Raw genomic sequence first — 20,616 nt, 5'->3', positions numbered from 1 at the left:
GAAAGCGGATTTGAGCTGTACCATGCGAGCCTACTGAGACCTTATTTTTTGTCACCGCAATGTGTCATTATAAACATCAACCATCAGGATCTTGCATCAGCCATATTGCATTCAGATCGGATAAACTGGAAGACGACGGTGATGTACGAAAATACGTCGACTTTATATGCATTTAGAACGCGGAGTGGAGGCTATGACGCACGGGACTACTAATACATCACTTCCTGAGACAGCATGTGCAATGTGTGATGCATTGCTGTTAACATTATTCTTTTTGGTTGTTGCATCAGTTACTTTGTAATGAGATCGGTCGGATGGGAAGGTGACGGTGGTTTCCGGAAAATGATATATTTTTACGATAAAACATAGGGTGTTTTAAGCGCGCTTTTATGCTGTGTTTATTATGAAATGAATAGGCAAATATGTGTTCAAAAGCAATGTCGCGCGATACAAGCGTCTTTGGAAACCATAGAAACATAAATTATTTTTACCCATTTGGATTGCTTCATATAGTTTGATGATCAATAGAGTAAAATTCATTATAGCAAAAAAAAAAACACATTTTGAAACATAATGCATGCCAATGAAAATCAGTTATTTACGTTAATATATTAAGGGTCACACAAGCTCTATAGTAACTCTCCACATATGCTAATGTGTGTATGAAATAACAATCTCTAGGTTTGTAACTATATTTGTATAATCAAATACATGTACATGAAGTCTCTTTCACTATTGCAAAGTATGAAGAAAACAGGTTTTGAGACAATGATTTATTTATTTTGAAAACACATTTCTAAGCATTTTGTTAGTGTATGTACAGCTTATGATGAAATAAAACACCAATGCTCATTAGATATCAATACATACTTACTTTTTTCATATCACATGTTGTTCCAAGCTTTTCAATTCAATATAACCATGCGTATATGTTCAATATCACCATTACGTATATGTTAATATTACAAACATGATGTACCATTTACCTCATATTTACAGTATTGTGTGTTTGCAAATTAATTAAATGAATAGTTATACACTTTTAAGTAATCAATATTAAGAATGTGTGGTTAAAAAACTAAAATAATGTTAGAAACAAGCTGGAATAACAATTCTTCCATTTTTTATTTAAGACTTAATAATAAAATATAATACATGAATACCCTTTTAATACATGTACACATGAACTTGAACTTACGTTCAATGTACTAATGAAAACCAGGCATGTATGATTTCATATTTCATCTCTTCATTATAAATAAAAAAGATGTATTCAAATATGAAAAATGAAAATAAATTCACCACTAAATATTTACATATTTCTTTTTGTCAAAATGGTCAACACTTCATTTGTGTCAAAATATTACCCAATTCTGTTGTTAAATAAAAATACACTTAAATGACACAACTTACATATAGTCAGGAATTATACATGTATTAATTATCCATATTGTGCATTTAATATTTGAAGAAATAAAGAAAATAATAAACATTCTGTCTTAAGAAGTATTTCTTCATTATCACTCATGTATCACTAAATAGTACAGTGCAACCTCTACAGAGTGACCCCCTGTAGAGCAATCACCTTTGTAATAATTCCCAAACTAAGACTTAGAAATAACAATATCAACCTCTCCAGAGCAACAACCAAACTTTTTGTCTCTCAAAAAGTGTTACTCTACATATTGTACTGTAGTAAAATCCTCCATATCATCTCTTCCGACAATTTCTCTTTAATGAATTTGTGTTATCTCGTATTGTGACATACTGAATGTTTCTTGTTACATGATGCATGTATGTCACCTATCATTTTAAGTATCCAGTAAGTTCCAACATGAATGTTATGCTGCCTGCAGCACTTTATTTTTATTAGGAAGGTACAGTTGATGAGGGACAGAATCAACACAGTCAAGGTAATCAAAGAAGACATCTGTTGTATCTCAGTAGTCAGCACTGCTGGCAGCCAGGTAGTCACGGCGACCAATACCAGCCACTTGCTTGTTCTGTAGAGCTTCCAACTTGGGACAGTCTGCTATACGATGACCGAGACCACCACAATACATACAACCAGCTTCCCCTGAAATATACACATGTTATGTTGTAGTCAATAATGTCAACATTATCAGGAATTGAAGTTATTTTCATAAATCAATATTTTTTCTCTACAACTTCTATATCAAATCATAAAATTTACTCCCTTTTCTATCATAAATCACCTAATTCCTTTTTTATTTGTGACCTGGGTTGTTTCTTTATAATCATAATCTAATGTGTTACATTTTATCTGTTTATACACGTGTTATACATTTTAACATAGCCTTACATGTTTGCATTACTGTGAATGGAAAATCACATTGCCGATACCTGACCAGTCAGACTCTCTACCTGTTGCTGTTTTAACAAATAGACAAATAAATCATATGCAACCGTGACATAGCGTAAAAGCAGGCCAAGTCCATCACAAATATTTCAGTAGAGTAAAGCTTAAAATCACATGGCAAGTCAAATTTTCAAAAGATGATAAAATCTTACCACCAATATCGAGATATTTTTCATTATCAGGCTGCATGGACAGTAAAAATGGTGGTACTATCTGTTTCGCTTCAATTAGTAAATGTTTGAGATCAAGTAATACAGTCTCGTCAACACCTTTGTTTATAAATGTAGTTGCCACACCAGTTTTACCACATCTACCTGTACGACCTATCCTATGTACTGTAATATACAAATATAAGAGTTAAAATAACAACAATAAGAACAAACACACAACTTTATCAAATTATGAGAGAAGTACAAACCATTTCTATAGTATTATAGGTTTATCTTCGAATGACATAACCATAAATAAAACAAAGACAAATCAAAAGGAAGAAGAACACCATATACAAATGCCATGCCTAGAAGACTTTTATTATTTACTATGCTTTCTTTATATACAATAAATCCATCATGTTACTTATGATTGAACAGTTCTGGAACATCAATTATACACATAAAAGCTTTACTTGGGCTTCTTCAATCAAATGAGCTAAAACAAAAAGACTAGCTTTCATAAAAATCTCTAAAAATCTCTTGGACTTCTCAACATCTCTCAAATTAAATTCTTTTGGCAAACAATCGGATAAAATAATATTTATACACTGTACATCAATTTATAGTTGGTAACATGTCTGCCTCACATTAAAAGTTATTACTTCAAAATAATGACTCCAGTAAAATCAAAATTGTTAAGACTAAATAGATTATACTTAATCTTTAAATTTACCATAGTTTTCAATATCCTCCGGCATATCATAGTTTATGACATGTTTGATGTCGGGGAAATCCAGACCTTTAGACGCCACATCTGTCGCTACAAGGACGTCCTTCTCAGCTTTCCTAAACTGTTCTATAGACTGTGTCCTTTCCTCTTGATCTGATATATAAATATTTTTTGTAACACTGCTCGTTTATATACATGGCTGCTGTCAATTAATGAAGAAATCTCACTTTTTTTCTCTAAAAAAATGATGCTTTCTGTATTATAAATTTGTTATTAATATTCCTGGCAGGTTATATGGCCGTATATAAATGGTTGTTTGCAATAGCGGAAAGGGTTATATTACAAACAACCATTTATAGTTGGCCATCTAACACGGCATCTATATAACTAATAATATTAACAAATTGTACTTCATCACATTTATATAATATTCATGCAAGCTACAGTATGAAATTAGTAGAAATTATTGTTTCACTCTAGTATAAGACCATTTGAAATTTCCCCATACAATTTTGTAAGGTCATGGTTATTTAACTTATTTGTAAACCACATATAATATTTACATATGTCACCTAAAATGTTAAAACTGCTGATTTAAAATTTACTTATTTATTTTCACAAATATGACCAGTTTTTTCTTCTTAAAACAGCTTTACAATGAATGACCCCTGTCACCTGTTATGCAATTTTTCAATAAACCATTTAAGTGTCACCTTCCCTGGCCTGTTTGGTCATATGGTCTAGTGCACTACAAGTGCACACGGTGTGCACTTCTAGTTTAGCTCTAGTGCACTACAAGTGCACAAGGGGCAGAAGTTTAGTGTGAATTCAACTGTAGCTTTTTTTATGAAATTTATTGAACATTTACATCAGTCAACAATATAGGTGCCTAGATAGTCTGGCACAATGACAGGGACAAACCAACCTATATTGTAATTCCAGTGATAAATCAGTGGCCAAACATATAGCTGTATTTTTTTTCTAAACTTTTCAAAACTTGTTGGATTGACAAAATAACACTAAAACAAATCATCAATTTAATATATTTACATAATCTCTATTTATCCAGAATAATTTACATGTATATCTTATTTATTTATAGAACAATACTATCATTTTTGACTTGCTTTTTCGTGTCCAAAACAGCATACATGTACTTTGTTTTCTACAAAAGTACATGTTATAATAATTTTAATGATATCAACAGTACCTTTCCCTCCATGGATAGCCACTGCCTCAACACCTTTCAGTAACAGATACTCATGTATAGCATCTACATCCTGCTTCTTCTCCGCAAACACTAGTACCTATATAGAGGATATTGAATGAGTGTAGGTTCAATACTAAATTTACTGAACAAGCTGAATAAAATTATACCTGTGAGCCTTTGGCGATTACGATATTCTTTTATTCAAAATTTAGAATCGTACCTACTGAATATAATATTCTATTCATCATATACCCAAAAGAAAGACTTTTTAAAGTAAAAAGAATCAGACACGCCTATAGAGTAACTGTTATTCTAACATTTAGCCTGTTTTTACACTATGTTTGTATAATGCAAATGACATCACATCAAAATATATGCACGGTCGTGCAAAACCATTTTTAAGGAGTCAAAAAATCAGCATGGGTATGTGATAAATATATATGTATAAACAGGGGTTGATCAGGAAATGTTTAACTTTTGAAGAATTTGACATTGCAAACTTCACCATTTTTTTTTCCAGCACAGAAGATGCGCTTCAAAGTAATCCCATTTAGTTGAAAAATATATATGATAAATAAAATAGTGTTCAGGTTCTTTTTTAAATATATGGGCATAGAAAAGCACCAACAACACCTTAACAATATCAAATTTTGCACTTGATTGACTTCCTTCCCCTGCTGGAACCAAATGATTTACCTTTCTCACCAATCTATATTAAGCCAGGGCAGTCTGACCAAGCTCTATATACTATTAGCTTACCAGTTATAAATCATTTGATATCCCCTACATTGAAAATGGACAGTTCCAAAAATGAAAGCTGGACAAGTCCATTTAAGAAATTCAGCAAGATTGGGGTTTAAAACTCAGTGTGTTCTAATCATAGAGATATTCTCTACTTAATGGTTTTGAAAGTAGATTCATCTCCTGGACATTCTGTCCATTAAAGGAAACATGAGTAAAAATTTCTGACCTATTAAACTAACACTTACAACTGAAATTTTATATCAATTTAAATTACAATACATTTAACTCAATACAGAATTGGAGCAGTACCATTCCAGAAATCATGATCAAACAAGAGGGCCATGATGGCCCTGAGGTCGCTCACCTGTATATAGGCCCCCCCAACCCCCCCCCCCCCCCCCAACGTTGCAGGGCCAATTTAACCCAAGGGCTTTTATTTGCACAAACTCGGTAGACACCCATAAGAAGATGTTTCATGCTAAACATCTAAGCTCTAGCTCATTGGGCTTTATTGAAAGAAGATTTTTTTAAAGTTTTTACTATACACATATAGTTAAAAACAATGACACCCCTGGGGCCGGGCCAGTTTTGACCCCAGGGCTTTTATTTGAACAAACTTTGTAGACACTTACTAGAAGATGTTTCATGCTTAATATCTAAACTCTAGCTATTTGGGTTTTTTCAAAGAAGATTTTTAAGTTTTTGCTATACACATATAAAGAAAATCAATGACCCCCGGGGCGGGGCCAATTTTGACCCCAGGTCTTTTATTTGAACAAACTTTGTAGACACTCACTAAAAGATGTTTCATGCTTAATATCTTAACTCTAGCTATTTGGGTTTTTTCAAAGAAGATTTTTTAAGTTTTTGCTTTACACATATACACATATAAGGAAAATCAATGAACCCCGGGGCGGTGCCAATTTTGACCCCAGGGCTTTTATTTGAACAAACTTGGTAGACACCCATTAGAACATGTTTGATGCTATTAGCCATAGCTCTTTGAGTTCTTTAAAAGAAGATTTTTTAAGTTTTTACTATATGCATATAGGGAAAATCCATGACCCCCTGGGGTGGGGCCAATTTTGACCCCAAGGCTTTTATTTGAACAAACTTGGTAGACACCTATTAGAACATGTTTGATGCTCAATATCTTAGCCATAGCTCTTTGAGTTCTTTAAAAGAAGATTTTTTAAGTTTTTACTATATGCATATAGGGAAAATCAATGACCCCCCGGGGCAGGGCCAATTTTGACCCCAGGGCTTTTATTTGAACAAACTTGGTAGACACCCATTAGAACATGTTTCATGCTAAATATCTTAGCTCTAGCTCTTTTGGTTCTTTAAAAGAAGATTTCTTAAGTTTTTACTATATGCATATAGGGAAAATCAATGACCCCCCGGGGCGGGGCCAATTTTGACCCCAGGGCTTTTATTTGAACAAACTTGGTAGACACCTATTAGAACATGTTTCATGCTAAAAATCTTAGCTCTAGCTCTTTTGGTTTCTTTAAAAGAAGATTTTTTAAGTTTTACTATATGCATATAGGGAAAATCAATGACCCCCCGGGGCGGGGCCAATTTTGACCCCAGGTCTTTTATTTGAACAAACTTGGTAGACACTTATTAGAACATGTTTCATGCTAAATATCTTAGCTTTAACTCTTTTGGTTCTTTAAAAGAAGATTTTTTAAGTTTTTACTATATGCATATAGGGAAAATCAATGACCCCCCTGGGGCGGGGCCAATTTTGACCCCAGGGCTATTATTTGAACAAACTTGGTAGACACCTATTAGAACATGTTTGATGCTAAATATCTTAGCCATAGCTCTTTGAGTTCTTTAAAAGAAGATTTTTTAAGTTTTTACTATATGCATATAGGGAAAATCAATGACCCCCCGGGGCGGGGCCAATTTTGACTCCAGGGCTTTTATTTGAACAAACTTGGTAGACACTCACTAGAAGATGTTTCATGCCAAATATCTAAGCTCTAGCTCTTATGGTTTTTTAAAAGAAGATATTTAAAGTTTTTTCTTTCGGTTGCCATGGCAACCAGAGTTATGCATGGAATTAAATTCTTTGAACAATTTTTAAAGGTGACCACCAAAGGAACATTCCTGTGAAGTTTGGATGAAATTGGCTTAGTGGTTTATGAGAAGATGTCATTTAAAGTAAAAGTTTATGGACGGACGGACGCCGGACGGACGCCGGACGAAAAGCGATCACAAAAGCTCACCCTGTCACTTTGTGACAGGTGAGCTAAAAACAGAAAATTTTTTGTTTTTGCTGATTCTTACATTTTTGATTTATTATCGAATATAAATTAGTGTGTAGAGATAAATGTGGCATTTCAAAGTTCATTCCACTGGGTGAAAAGGTAAGAATTTAGAATATAATCATTCAAGTGTCTTGTCCGATATATACCGGAATACTGTATTTAGTGTGGTGCTTCAATCCTTTTTTTAGTCTCACTCAATTAAAATACTGTAGTAAGTATAAACATTGTACATATAACTTACTGGTGGTGCAGTTTTCTGTAAACATTCTAGAATATAGACTATCTTAGCCTCTTGTTTCACATACTCCACTTCCTGCACTACGTCAAGACTGGCCGCGCCTGCACGACCTACGTTCACAGTAATTGGTTGAACAAGAGCACTACGTGCAAAATTCTGTATCTTTTTTGGCATAGTAGCTGAGAATAAGAGTGTCTGTCTCTGACCCTGTCATATAAAATAAATAACTGAAAAATCTGATATCATTATCTACATAACTTTCAGCAAGATATCTTGTATAGCCATTCCTAGACTAAAAATGCCCTATTAAATAACATCATTGCAAATTTCTTATTCACTAGCTATAAAAAAATTCAAATCACCTATTCTAAGATCACTAAAATCTGAAGCTTCATGTAATGTAGGCAACAAAATGATTTTCTTAATTAATTATCAAAATAAATTAAAAATTTGATTATTGAATTTGTTATTGATTCATTCCATAAATTTACAAAGAAAACAATAAGACATTCAGCATATAATAAGTCAACATTCCGTGTACCTTAAAGTATGAGAATATAGTCCTAACATCTTCCTCAAATCCCATATCTATCATTCTATCAGCCTCATCTAAACATAGATATCTACACACATCTAACGTTATCATCTTCTTGGCTAACATATCCATTAGACGACCTGGTGTAGCAACCATTATATGTACCCCTCTGAAAATATAGATGAAAATATAATAACTGAAACATGTCTTTAAGGAGCTCAACTGTGGTCAAAAAGCATAAATTTGGAAAAATCTGCCAAGGATAATAGAATTGAATCGCACAGTGTGTTACTTAGCTAGATTTGTTCATTTATAAGTCATTTCTGAAAAAAAAATGCAACATTCATTATTGTTCCATATATATATTCAATTATGAGTTAAAGTGGCAAGTCATTGATGTACAATACAGGTTTGAACAGGGATCTATACTGATAGAAAAGGCATGTTTTTCTTGCAACTAAGTCTGAAAAGATTTGTAATAAACATACTATTCTTTACTTACTTGTTTATGATAGACATCTGTTCCTTCACTGCGATACCTCCTATACATAGAGCTGTACGTAAGGGAGGGAATCCATCCCTCTCTAAGTAGTCACAGAATTCTCGGATGATCTCATTTGTCTGTTTCGCTAACTCTCTCTGTAATTAAATATGTACATTTTAAAATCTCACTAAACTCACCTCAAACCTCGAGATATTCATCTAAATACAGTCAGACCTGTATGCAAAGGACAAAGTAAATGGAAACATGCTCTTTGTAGAAAAATGTACATATGTATTTAAAAAGTCTGATTCAATAAAATTCTTAGAGTAACTAACTTATAATTATTACACTGTAGATGTTAAAATAAAAATTTATTAAAATATATATGGTCGGGTCCGTTAACTCTGTTTATTATCATTATGTGCCAATGTGTTTGATTTTGCTTAAGAACTTTTCAATGATTAGAGGCTATTTCTGCTTCTAGCAGTCAGAACAAGGCCAAAATTACTGTGTTGTTTAACTGATATATCATACCAACAACAGAGGTACATTGACCTGATATCCTGTCTACTGTGAAATCATTTGATATCTCAATAAAAAGCAAATATCATCATCAAAACCAAGTGAACAAGAATTCACACACAAGAACTTGTATTATTTGTGTCTATGAACATAATAATTAGGCATGTCAGTTTGATTATTCAAAGCGAATATCATTACTCTATTTAACACAAACAAGAGCTGTCGGTAGGACAGCAACGCTCGACTATTCTTAGTGCTTGATAGTAAAAAAAAATGCTTGATATAGTTACCTCCTCCTGTTTACAGGTTGGGGTTATGATGGTGAACAAGTGTGCAAAGTTTCAAAGACATATGTCAATAGACTTTGAAAATATTTGAACTATTACAAAAACTTTAACGTAAATTCTAAGTCCAAAAAGGGGCATAATTCTGTCAAAATGCTTGATAGAGTTACCTCCTCCTGTCTACAGGTTGGGGTCATGATGGTGAACAAGTGTGCAAAGTTTCAAAGCCATATGTCAATGGACTTTGAAAATATTTGAACTATTACAAAAACTTTAATGTAAATTCTAAGTCCAAAAAGGGGCATAATTCTGTCAAAATGCTTGATAGAGTTACCTCCTCTTGTCTACAGGTTGGGGTCATGATGGTGAACAAGTGTGCAAAGTTTCAAAGCCATATGTCAATGGACTTTGAAAATATTTGAACTATTACAAAAACTTTAACGTAAATTCTAAGTCCAAAAAGGGGCATAATTCTGTCAAAATGCTTGATAGAGTTACCTCCTTCTGTCTACAGGTTGGGGTCATGATGGTGAACAAGTGTGCAAAGTTTCAAAGCCATATGTCAATGGACTTTGAAAATATTTGAACTATTACAAAAACTTTAACGTAAATTCTAAGTCCAAAAAGGGGCATAATTCTGTCAAAATGCTTGATAGAGTTACCTCCTCCTGTCTACAGGTTGGGGTCATGATGGTGAACAAGTGTGCAAAGTTTCAAAGCCATATGTCAATGGACTTTGAAAATATTTGAACTATTACAAAAACTTTAACATAAGTGGTTACGCCGACACCGACGCGGACGCCGACGCTCGGGGTACTACAATAGCTCTACTTATTCTTATCGAATAGTCGAGCTAAAAAGGACTAGTAATCATTTGTAGTACAACTATATAATTATTGTTTTTCCATCCATTAAATAACTATAAAATTTGAGTGATCCAAGTGATAATAAATGATTTTACAACCATTTACTATCTAAAACTATACCCTTAAAGGCTTAATGATGAAAAACTAGATTCATACTTACCGATGGACAAACAATAAGACCATAGGGTCCTTCATTACTGATGAAAGGCATTCTCTTCTCTTGTTCAAGTACAAACATGATTATAGGTAGTGTGAACACTAACGTCTTTCCTGACCCAGTGAATGCTATACCAATCATATCACGACCAGATAAGCTGTCACAAGAAATAAACATTTATAATAAACATCATTCATATAATTGCTAATATTTAGTAATAATAAAACTCGGGTTTTATTTTAACATCATTCTTTTACGCATGAATTAAAATATTAAAATATATATAAAATTGAGAAAGAATATTCAAAAGTTTGATTAACAAGAACTGTCAGTAGGACAGCATGCTCGACTATTCTCAGTGCCTGATAATTTAAGCTTGATAGTAAAAGATGGAGCATAATATTGTAAACAAGAGGGCCATGATGGCCCTAGATCGCTCACCTGACTTATCAAACTCATCCAAACAATTACCTAGACAAGCATTCTGACCAAGTCTCATGACAGGTGAGTCAAAAATGTGACCACTACAGTATTAACAAGGATTATCCATATTTGAGCAGTGTGACCTAGTTTTTTACCCAGGTGACCCATATTCAAACTTGACCTAGAAATCATCAAAACAAACTTTCAGACCAATTTCCAGGATACTTGGATCAAAACAGTAGCAACTAAAGTGTTAACAAGATTTTTCTATTTTTAGCTCCGGTGACCTAGTTTCACATGCGATTTCGAACTCATCTGAGCAATTACCTAGACAAGCATCCTGACCAAGTTTGATGATAATTGAGTCGAAAATGTGACCACAAGAATGTTAACAAGGTTTTTCAATATTTGGGCGGTGTGACCTAGTTTTTCATCCAAGATGACCCATGTTCGAACTTGACTTAGAAATCATCAAAACAAACTTTCAGACCAATTTACAGGATATTTGGATCAGAAAAGTAGCCACTAGAGTTTGATGATAATTGATGCAAAAATGTGACCGCTAGAGTGTTAACAAGGTTTTCCTATTTTTAGCTCTGATGACCTACTTTTTCATCAGAGATGACCCATGTTTGAACTCATCCGAGCTATCACCTAGACAAGCTTCCTGACAAAGTTTGATGATGATTGATGCCAAAATGTGACCGTAAGAGTGTTAACAAGGTTTTTCTATTTTTAGCTCCGGTGACCTACTTTTTCATCCGAGATGACCCATGTTCGAACTCATCCAAGCTATCACCTAGACAAACATTCTGACCAAGTTTGATGATGATTGATGCCAAAATGTGACCGCAAGAGTGTTAACAAGGTTTTTCTATTTTTAGCTCCGGTGACCTACTTTTTCATCCGAGATGACCCATGTTCGAACTCATCCAAGCTATCACCTAGACAAACATTCTGACCAAGTTTGATGATGATTGAGTCAAAATTGTGACCGCTAGAGTGTTTACAAGGTTTTTCTATTTTTAGCTCTTGTGACCTAGTTTTTCTTCCGAGATAACCCATGTTCGAACTCATCCTAGCTATCAACTAGATAAGCATCCTGACCAAGTTTGATGATGATTGAGGCAAAAATGTGACCGCTGGAGTGTTAACAAGGTTTTTCTATTTTTAGCTCCGGTGACCTACTTTTTCATCTGAGATGACCCATGTTCGAACTCATCCGAGCTATCATCTAGACAAACATCCTGACAAAGTTTGATGATGATTGAGGCAAAAATGTGACCTCTAGAGTGTTAACAAGGTTTTTCTATTTTTAGCTCTTGTGACCTAGTTTTTCATCCGAGATGACCCATGTTCGAACTCATCCGAGCTATCAACTAGATAAGCATCCTGACCAAGTTTGATGATGATTGAGGCAAAAATGCGACCGCTAGAGTGTTAACAACAAAATGTGAACGGACGGACGACGGACAATCATCGATCCTATAAGCTCACCCTGAGCATGCTCAGGTGAGCTAAAAAGCTTGATATAATGACCTCCTCTTGTACACCAGTTGAGATTATGATGGTGAACAAGTCTGCAAAGTCTCATAGCCATATGTAGAAGGATTATCTGATGTGGTACGCAAACTACTTTAATGTAAATTCTAAGTTGAAAAGGGGGCATAACTCTGTCAAAATGCTTGATAGTTCCCACCTGTGTTCAAGTCGGAGGCATGATGATGAACAAGTGTGCAAAGTTTCAAATATCCATATGTCAATGGAATTTGATAGCATTTGAGGCTGTATGCAAATTTTTACTCAAATTCAAAGTCGAAAAGTGTGCAAAGATTCAAAACCATATGTCAATGGATTTTTGAAAATATTTGAGGAGGTACTCAATCTTTAACATAAGTGGTCAAAACCGCCTCACCTGCTGGAGCTTAGAGATGCACAGACTCCAGTATTATCAAACCCATTTAGTTTCCTCTTACAATTATGCAAGGTTAAACGGTGGCTGCAATTCTAATGCCTCAACCGTAAAGGCTACCCCTCAGCCACAAGGGGCTAATTTAAGCAAGACTGCAAAAATTAAACTATGTCTTACACAGCTGGGATACCCTGTATCTGGATTGGTGTTGGATGTTGTATTCCTTTTTTCTTAAGACCATGTAGAATTGGTTTGGGAAACTTCATCTCTTTAAATGACTCTATAGGCGCTGGTTTGTTTTCTCCTTCCACCAGAATGTGGTATTTCTTGCGTACTTTCTCATGCTTTTCTTCAGGTTTATTCAGGATATATCTTGGGGGACGCCACCTTAAAACAATAACATATAAATTTAGATTATAGTGTACAAGCCAAGCAAAGCATTCTCTAAAGACATTTACATTCAATTGTTTTCAATTAAGGTTTATCATGTTAAAGAATAAAAGATAATAAACTATCAAAGAAATTTGAGATTCATTATTGAATGTTTACTTGGTGTTAGCAAAAATATGTTACAAAGAGTTCATACATTAAAAAGTTCATAAAGCTAAATTTTCTTAATAAATTACTTGGTGTTAGCATAAAATAGGTCACAAAGAGTCCATGCATTTAAAAGTCCATACAGGTAAATTTTCTTTAAGTCCCTACATCACAGTATTTTAAAATACATGTACTTCAAACTTTTAGATGATACACCTTCCTATTTGATGCTAAAAACAGTCACTAAGCATTGATTGGTTATACAAAAGCTTATACATGTAATTACAAAAAAGACTTGCTATCAACACGATGTATCAGATTTCTGTAACATGACACATATGAATTAACCGTTATAGAAAATTTAAGGCTTTGATTGGAAAGTTCTATATATCTGTAGACCAGTTTTAATATGTCATACCCTGTTTTTATAGGATCTGTGTATTCAATTCCTTTTGCCAATTCTGCTACTGCCTTTAAAGCTGAATGATAAAAGAAAGATCATGTTAATTTGTTGCCTAATGATACAGATTTAATAAGGACTATACATTACTTACATTTGTATTGTGGTAACAGAAACAAACTTCTTGTCAAAGCAGAAGCTGTACAATGTACATTAAATTTTGACATGAGCAGATTAAACAAAAGAATTTTTTTAATGGGAGTGGAAGGATTCCTTCCCTTTAATTTGGAGAAAAATATCATTTACTGTTTTCTGCCAAAAAAAGAAGTAAAAAACTTAAATTCAATTAATGGGGAAATTTGTATGATTTTAAAAAGAACTTTTCTGTTGGCTAAATTTAAATGGCAACTGTTTTAGAAGGAGAGAAAAAAAACCCCTCCAGTGGAAAAAAGAATGGTTTTGAAATAAAATTTAAAAAAACCCCGTGGGGTTATGTAAAAAACAAAAAATAATTTTAACCCTTTTCATGAGGAAATGACAAACATTTGAAAAAAAGGTTGGCCCTTTTTTAAATTTTAAGGCAAAACCATTTAACTTTAAAAAAAAAAAAAATAAAAAAAAAAAAAAAGTTAAGTTTTACATTATCCCGCCTTTTTTCCCCCAAAAAAAAAGCAGGTAAAATTAAAACTCTAACTTTCCCTCCCCACGGGAACGCTTTTTTAAACTCCTTTAAACCCCCCCCAATTTTTTTTAATTAAATTTGTAACATTTTCTCAAGGGGATTTAGCCCCAGGGGTAATTTTTCAAAACCCCTTTTACCGCAATTTTTTTTTGGACCCCGCCCCATCCAAGTGTCCTAAAAACCAACAAATAAACCCTTTTAAAAATTTTATTTTTTTAAAGTTTTTTTGGGATGAATGAAAATTAACCTAGGTTTCCCAAAAATTAAAAAAATTTAAACCCCCCCCAAATGGGTATCTTGTTTGACATTTTAATTTAAACCTTAAGTCAGTTAATTTTAAAATTTGGTTTTTTTTTTTTTAAAGAAAAATGGGCCAAAAATTTCCCTTAAAAAAAACAAGGGAAAATTTAAAAAAATTTTAAAAAATTAAAATTTTAAATAAGGCAAAAGTTTTTAAAAAAATCGAAACCTTTTTTTTCTTTAAATTTTAAAATTTTACTACTTTTTTTTTTTTATTTAAAAAAAATTTCTTCCCCCGGTAAGGGAAAATTTATTTTAAAATTTAAATTTTTATATCTTTGTTTAAGAAACCGTTTTTAACCTTTTTGGGGTTTTTTGGGGCCTTTAAAAAGGCTTTTTCTTTTAAATTAAAAGTAAAAATTTGGGAAAAAGAAAAAAATTTCAAGGTTTTTTTTGGGTTTTTTTTCCCTTAAGAAATCGTTTTTCCCAAAAACAAAAGTTTTTTTTGAACAAAAAAAAAAATTTTTAAAATTTTTTTCTGCCCCTTTGAAAACCTTCCTTTTTAAGTTTTTTTCCCAGGGTTTTTTTTTGTTTAAAAAAAAAAATCAAAAAAAAAATCAAATTTTACTCCAAAAAAAAACCCCCTAAAAAAAATAGGTTTTTTTGGTTTGGGGACATTCACCCGTAAAGTTTTCCAAAAAAATGTTTCGGGAAAAAATTGGGGCCCGGTCAATAATTTGACTGGGGGAAAAAAAAACCCCCATCTACCTATTTTTACATAAAAAAATTTTAAGGTTTTATTTTTGGGGGAAAAGTGTTTTGAAGTCAACAACTTTAACCATTCAGACACTCACACCCCAATAATTTGTGAAATAATTGCACCTTTACTATGTTATTGCACTAGCATACACTTCCAGACAAGTATTGCTGCTCATTTAGCAAACAAAACAAAAATTTCATGATAAGTTCTTTTCAATTTACACAGTATCAATTCTTCCTTTATAAGTATTTTTCATATTTCTTTTTGTCAAGGAAATCATAGCATTTCTGTTTGTTTTAGTATTACAAAGAACTTATTTGTTATCAAATAAGCACTAGAAACAAGATATCGGTAGGCAGAAAATCCCACAAATAGAAACACTTTTTTCTGGCATTTAGAATAGTTGATAAATCAAATTATTCACTGAAACAATCATTATCGAAAATAAACATTTTCTTAATACATGTATATCTTACCTTCAGCCTTCCGTTTCAAGTCACTATGTTGATCTAATAAACTGATGTTAGATTTCGGGCCAAGATTTATTTCATCATCTTCCTCCTCTATCCCGCCTTCAGACGTGCCCTCTGATGTCGACCCTGTCTCCTGCTCCTTTAATACTGCTACTCTTCCAAGTCTTTTCTCTGCTTGTTTCAGCTATAACATAATAATTATATAAGAACTAAAGAAAAATCAAACTCCCAAAGACAAAGATCTCATTTCTTGAAAAGCAGCTGTTTGTAGGACATCGCGCTTGACTATTCTCAGTTCTTGGTGGTAAAACAAGAGTCTGGATAATGTAGAATTTTCTAACTTCAAAAAGGGACATAATTCTTGCAAAATCCATCATACAGTTATGGGTCATGGGCAGTGACCTCAAATAAGTGTGTGAAGTTTTAACCCATTCCCTTCGGTAGATTTGGAGGCACCAACTTAATAAATTGTGGTGCCAACCACTGGGTGAGTACAATAATCTCCTTATTCTCAAATTGTCGCGCTAAAAATGTTTGAAATGCTTGCTATTATGAATACAAAGAAAAATACAAAGGTCTTTAAAATGATTTACTTTGTAAATACTGTAACAAACTATATTTTAAAATTGTAATTCATAATGATGAAATTAATCTTATTAAACTTGAAAGACAATCAATGTTCTAATACTAGTACAGTTGTTTAAATGTTTTTTTTTTTTTTAAATAAATCTGACAGTTATTTACCTGCATTTTCTTCCTTTGCTTCAAAGGGACATAAGGGGTGTATTCTTCCTCCTCAGAATCATCAGAGTTATCTTCTCTTGAACTACGCTTCTGTTCAAATAATACATGAAAATAAATTCAAGCTATTTTATAAATATCATATCAATACCCTTACATTTATCATTTATTGGTAATAAATACCTGCAACAAGATAAATCTTCAAGTTTAAAATTGTAAAGGACTTTCAGGTTGCTGTTTAATTCATAATTTGAAATATGTAGTGTATTATAGGAGATTTTGTAGTAAACTTTGACAATGGTAGAGTGGCATTACATGTGGAAGTGTTAACATATTTGTACAAAATTAACATAATCACTGCCAGGCAGGGGCACTTCTCATTTTTTTTTACTTTTTCTAAAAGCAAACAAGAGTTTAAACAAATTAAGCGTTTCATTTTTTATTTTAATAGGTCTGTTAGCCACCCTTCACTTCCATAAATAAATGAAGTTTCGAAAATATACTGGTAAGCAAAATTCAATCAGCTGACCCTTATGGTCAAGGTCATTTAAAGCTCAAGGTCATATCTAAATTATTCAACATTACTGTTTGGTCAAAGTGTTGTTTTGCCCATGTAAGAATCAAATCTGTACATAAATAACAAAATAATGAAAACTTAACCAAAATTTAATAATTTGACCTTGACAGTCAAGGTAAGCTCAAGGTCAAGGTCATTTCAACCTTTTATAAGGTCTTATCCAAAAGGTTGTTTTATCCAAGTATGAAGATAATCCATGATTAATTACCAAATTACCGCCAATTAAGGCAATAATCAGCTGTAGCAGGAGCGATATTTTCTATAGTATATTGTTCATTTCATACTATCTATATAACCATATAATTATGTTGGTATGGCCTATTTTGAACTACTTTTCTTCAGTACACTAGTGAGGGTTTATTAAAGGTATACACCTTGATTTTATATGAAGTACATTAGATGATTATACATGTATGCATAAGTTAACTTCTTTAATACGTTTCAGTAACGCAGTTATAACCCTGGCTTTTCATATATTTCAATTTTATAGAGTATTTGTCCTTAAACTACATGTTTATAAGGACCTGAAATCATTCTTTTTGGGCAGTCCTTACATTATCAGTGTATGGTTATACACCTTTAAGTTATAGTATAGCGTACTTGTACTTGCAGCATGAGATTTTCATGCTTCTTGTTTTTCCTTCCAGAGGGTTGTTAAATAATAACATGAACTATGTGTACAATTAGTTTCACTATAGTTTTATATATGCAGTCTAATGACAGTACTTGATTTTATGTTTATTTTGGTAACGTCCCTCAATTTAGAGAGAGAAAGATGGTTCAGTTCTAAGGCCTATGAAATAGGTAACACTTTACCTTCAGCTCGGCGACCAAAGCACTGAACGCTGGGCATAGGCTGGGAGCCTATTTATGCCAGGGATTTCCCGCCAAAAATTGAGGGACGTTACCAAAATAAACATAAAATCAAGTACTGTCATTAGACTGCATATATAAAACTATAGTGAAACTAATTGTACACATAGTTCATGTTATTATTTAACAACCCTCTGGAAGGAAAAACAAGAAGTATGAAAATCTCATGCTGCAAATACAAGTAACGCTATTACTATAGACTTAAAGGTGTTAATAACCATACACTGGATAATGTAAGGAAACCTTGCCTAAAAAGAATGATTCAGGGTCCTTATAAAAACATTGTATTGTTTATTGGACAAGATGTGACATATTAAATTGAAATAGTAATGAAAAGCCAGGTTAACAGACTACGGATAACGGTATTTATAAGGAAGTGTGAACTATATGCATTATCATGCTATATGATCATCTAATGTAGCTTCATATAAATTCATAGGTGGTAGTACCTTCTTAATAGAACCCTCACTAGTGTAGCTGAAGAATAATGTAGTTTCTAATAATTAGTGGTCCATAACCTAACATAATTATATTGGTTAAGTATAAGCATGTATGATATGATACAATATACTATAGAAAATATCGCTCCTGCTACACAGCAAAAAATTAATAATCAATAATTTAACTTTCAAGGTTATACATAGTAAAGGTCAATTTGTGTTTGATATACATGGAAGTCCTGACATAAAAGATGTCACTTTGAAAATATTTTATTTTATGTTTTCTCTTAATGTTTTTTAAGCATTTCTTTAATACTTGCAGGACCTAATTTTACTATACTAACGGAAATTCAAACGGATGAATGGTAAACTTAGGTCCCCTCTGAAAATTCGGTAGGGGATTATCTAATAATACTTTCATAAACCAGATAAACCTGACTATCCGAAACATTGCCATATCCGAATTTATAAACATTCAAGCAAAGGTGCGTATCGTTATAGATACGATATAAACGGTTATAAATTCCTCACATATGTAATTGAATTAAGCTTTTCCGTTACTTGTCTTACCCTTCTATCTGAACTCATGATAATACTTGATTTATCTGTTTTTAAACATTAAAATCGTTTATCCTCATCTTGGCTAGTTTAACGGACTCCGGATATGAGTATGACGTTTCCTGCACATTACAGTACCGAACGCAATTTTTAAAGTACTTCACAATTGTACTTATATATGGCACAGACATGAAAAATATCTTTCAAACCATTTTAATGCAAATCAGCTGAAAAAAATTATGTTGGTAACTATTGTATCAGATATTTGTAGACTTTCTGTTCTTCCTGCAACGCATAGCCCGGGGTTCTATGATATCACGGTACTTGACGTCTATTTAATAAGTCAACATTTTCCAAGCCTGTCGGTCAAAAATTTACTTCTGAAGATCCAATTTAAATGTTATTTTTTAAACTATTTTCAGACAATGTTTGTCATTTTCAGTAATTTCATAGGAGGTTACTATGGTATCACGGTAATCCCCAGAAATGCAAGTATGTCAAAATCTTCAAGTTCAGTTGTGAAAAATTTCCAACAGCTAGTTAACTTGCTATTATATTCAAACTCTAACACAGAAGATATGTCAGTATATGTGATTGTAATATATTTTAATAGACTAGCTGTGTAAAAACAATTAAGATAAATATATAGTAGTCAAATATGAAGATTTTATAAAATAGTTTTTTTCGCACAATTACATTTTTTATCCACAAAATTAAATGTCTTGGCAGCTGAAAATGATATTAGTACGCCAGTTAAAAACATATAAATTATGTTCAGCCCTGATTCGATCAGTGTCATTTTGACTACTCTTGTTCCTCTTGGTATGAAGGTATATCAAAACATTTGAAAAGAAAGTTACAAATTACTCAGTACAAGGTATTGAGATTTATCCAAAAATTAACACCTAGAACTTCTGTAACAGTGTATGAGTTTGAAAAATTAAATTGGTTAAATGTAGAAAACAGAGTCAAACAGTAAAGACTCAATCATATGTATAAGATTTTTTACAAAAAGAGTCCATCATACCTTAGAGCCGACTTTAGGTGTTGCGCTGATGTAAGAGTTTACAATACTAGATCAAGCAATTTTAATTTTATTGTCCCCCAATGTCATTCTGTGATGAAACAGACCTTTTTTATAATGGAATTAAAGACTGGAATGATCTGCCAGAATATATAAAATCCATTAATAATTTTGTGCAATATAAAAAATCTGTAAAAAGTACCTACTAGAAAGTTATAAAAGTCTATCAGAAGATATATATGTGTACAACTAATGTGGTAGACACTGTGATCCAATATTTCTGTGATAGTGATACTAGATTTATTTTTAAAAGGGCATACTTTTATAATATATTTCCTTTTTCAACCAAAATCTTGACCAAAGTTAGTTAGATTAGTTTTATTTGCTTTGTTTTT

The 20,616-nt window shown here is 32.6% G+C and overlaps 1 protein-coding gene across 1 annotated transcript; it reads right to left on the bottom strand.

Moving 5' to 3' along the window:
• Positions 1–1,170: 1,170 nt before the first annotated feature.
• Positions 1,171–19,356, bottom strand: LOC132724068 (probable ATP-dependent RNA helicase DDX41). Its single transcript, XM_060708914.1, is given in 14 exon segments — positions 1,171–2,077; positions 2,533–2,715; positions 3,266–3,415; positions 4,473–4,569; positions 7,737–7,940; positions 8,275–8,437; positions 8,771–8,907; positions 10,585–10,738; positions 13,094–13,303; positions 13,872–13,968; positions 15,330–15,365; positions 16,009–16,192; positions 16,753–16,842; positions 19,210–19,356. Coding segments are annotated over 14 exon segments (1,860 nt in total). The 5' UTR covers positions 19,228–19,356; the 3' UTR covers positions 1,171–1,940.
• Positions 19,357–20,616: the final 1,260 nt, after the last annotated feature.

Source organism: Ruditapes philippinarum, unplaced genomic scaffold, assembly GCF_026571515.1.
Source record: "Ruditapes philippinarum isolate M1 unplaced genomic scaffold, ASM2657151v2 ctg363_1_1_1_1, whole genome shotgun sequence".
Taxonomy (NCBI): domain Eukaryota; kingdom Metazoa; phylum Mollusca; class Bivalvia; order Venerida; family Veneridae; genus Ruditapes; species Ruditapes philippinarum.
This window is presented reverse-complemented; position numbering and strand designations above follow the sequence as displayed.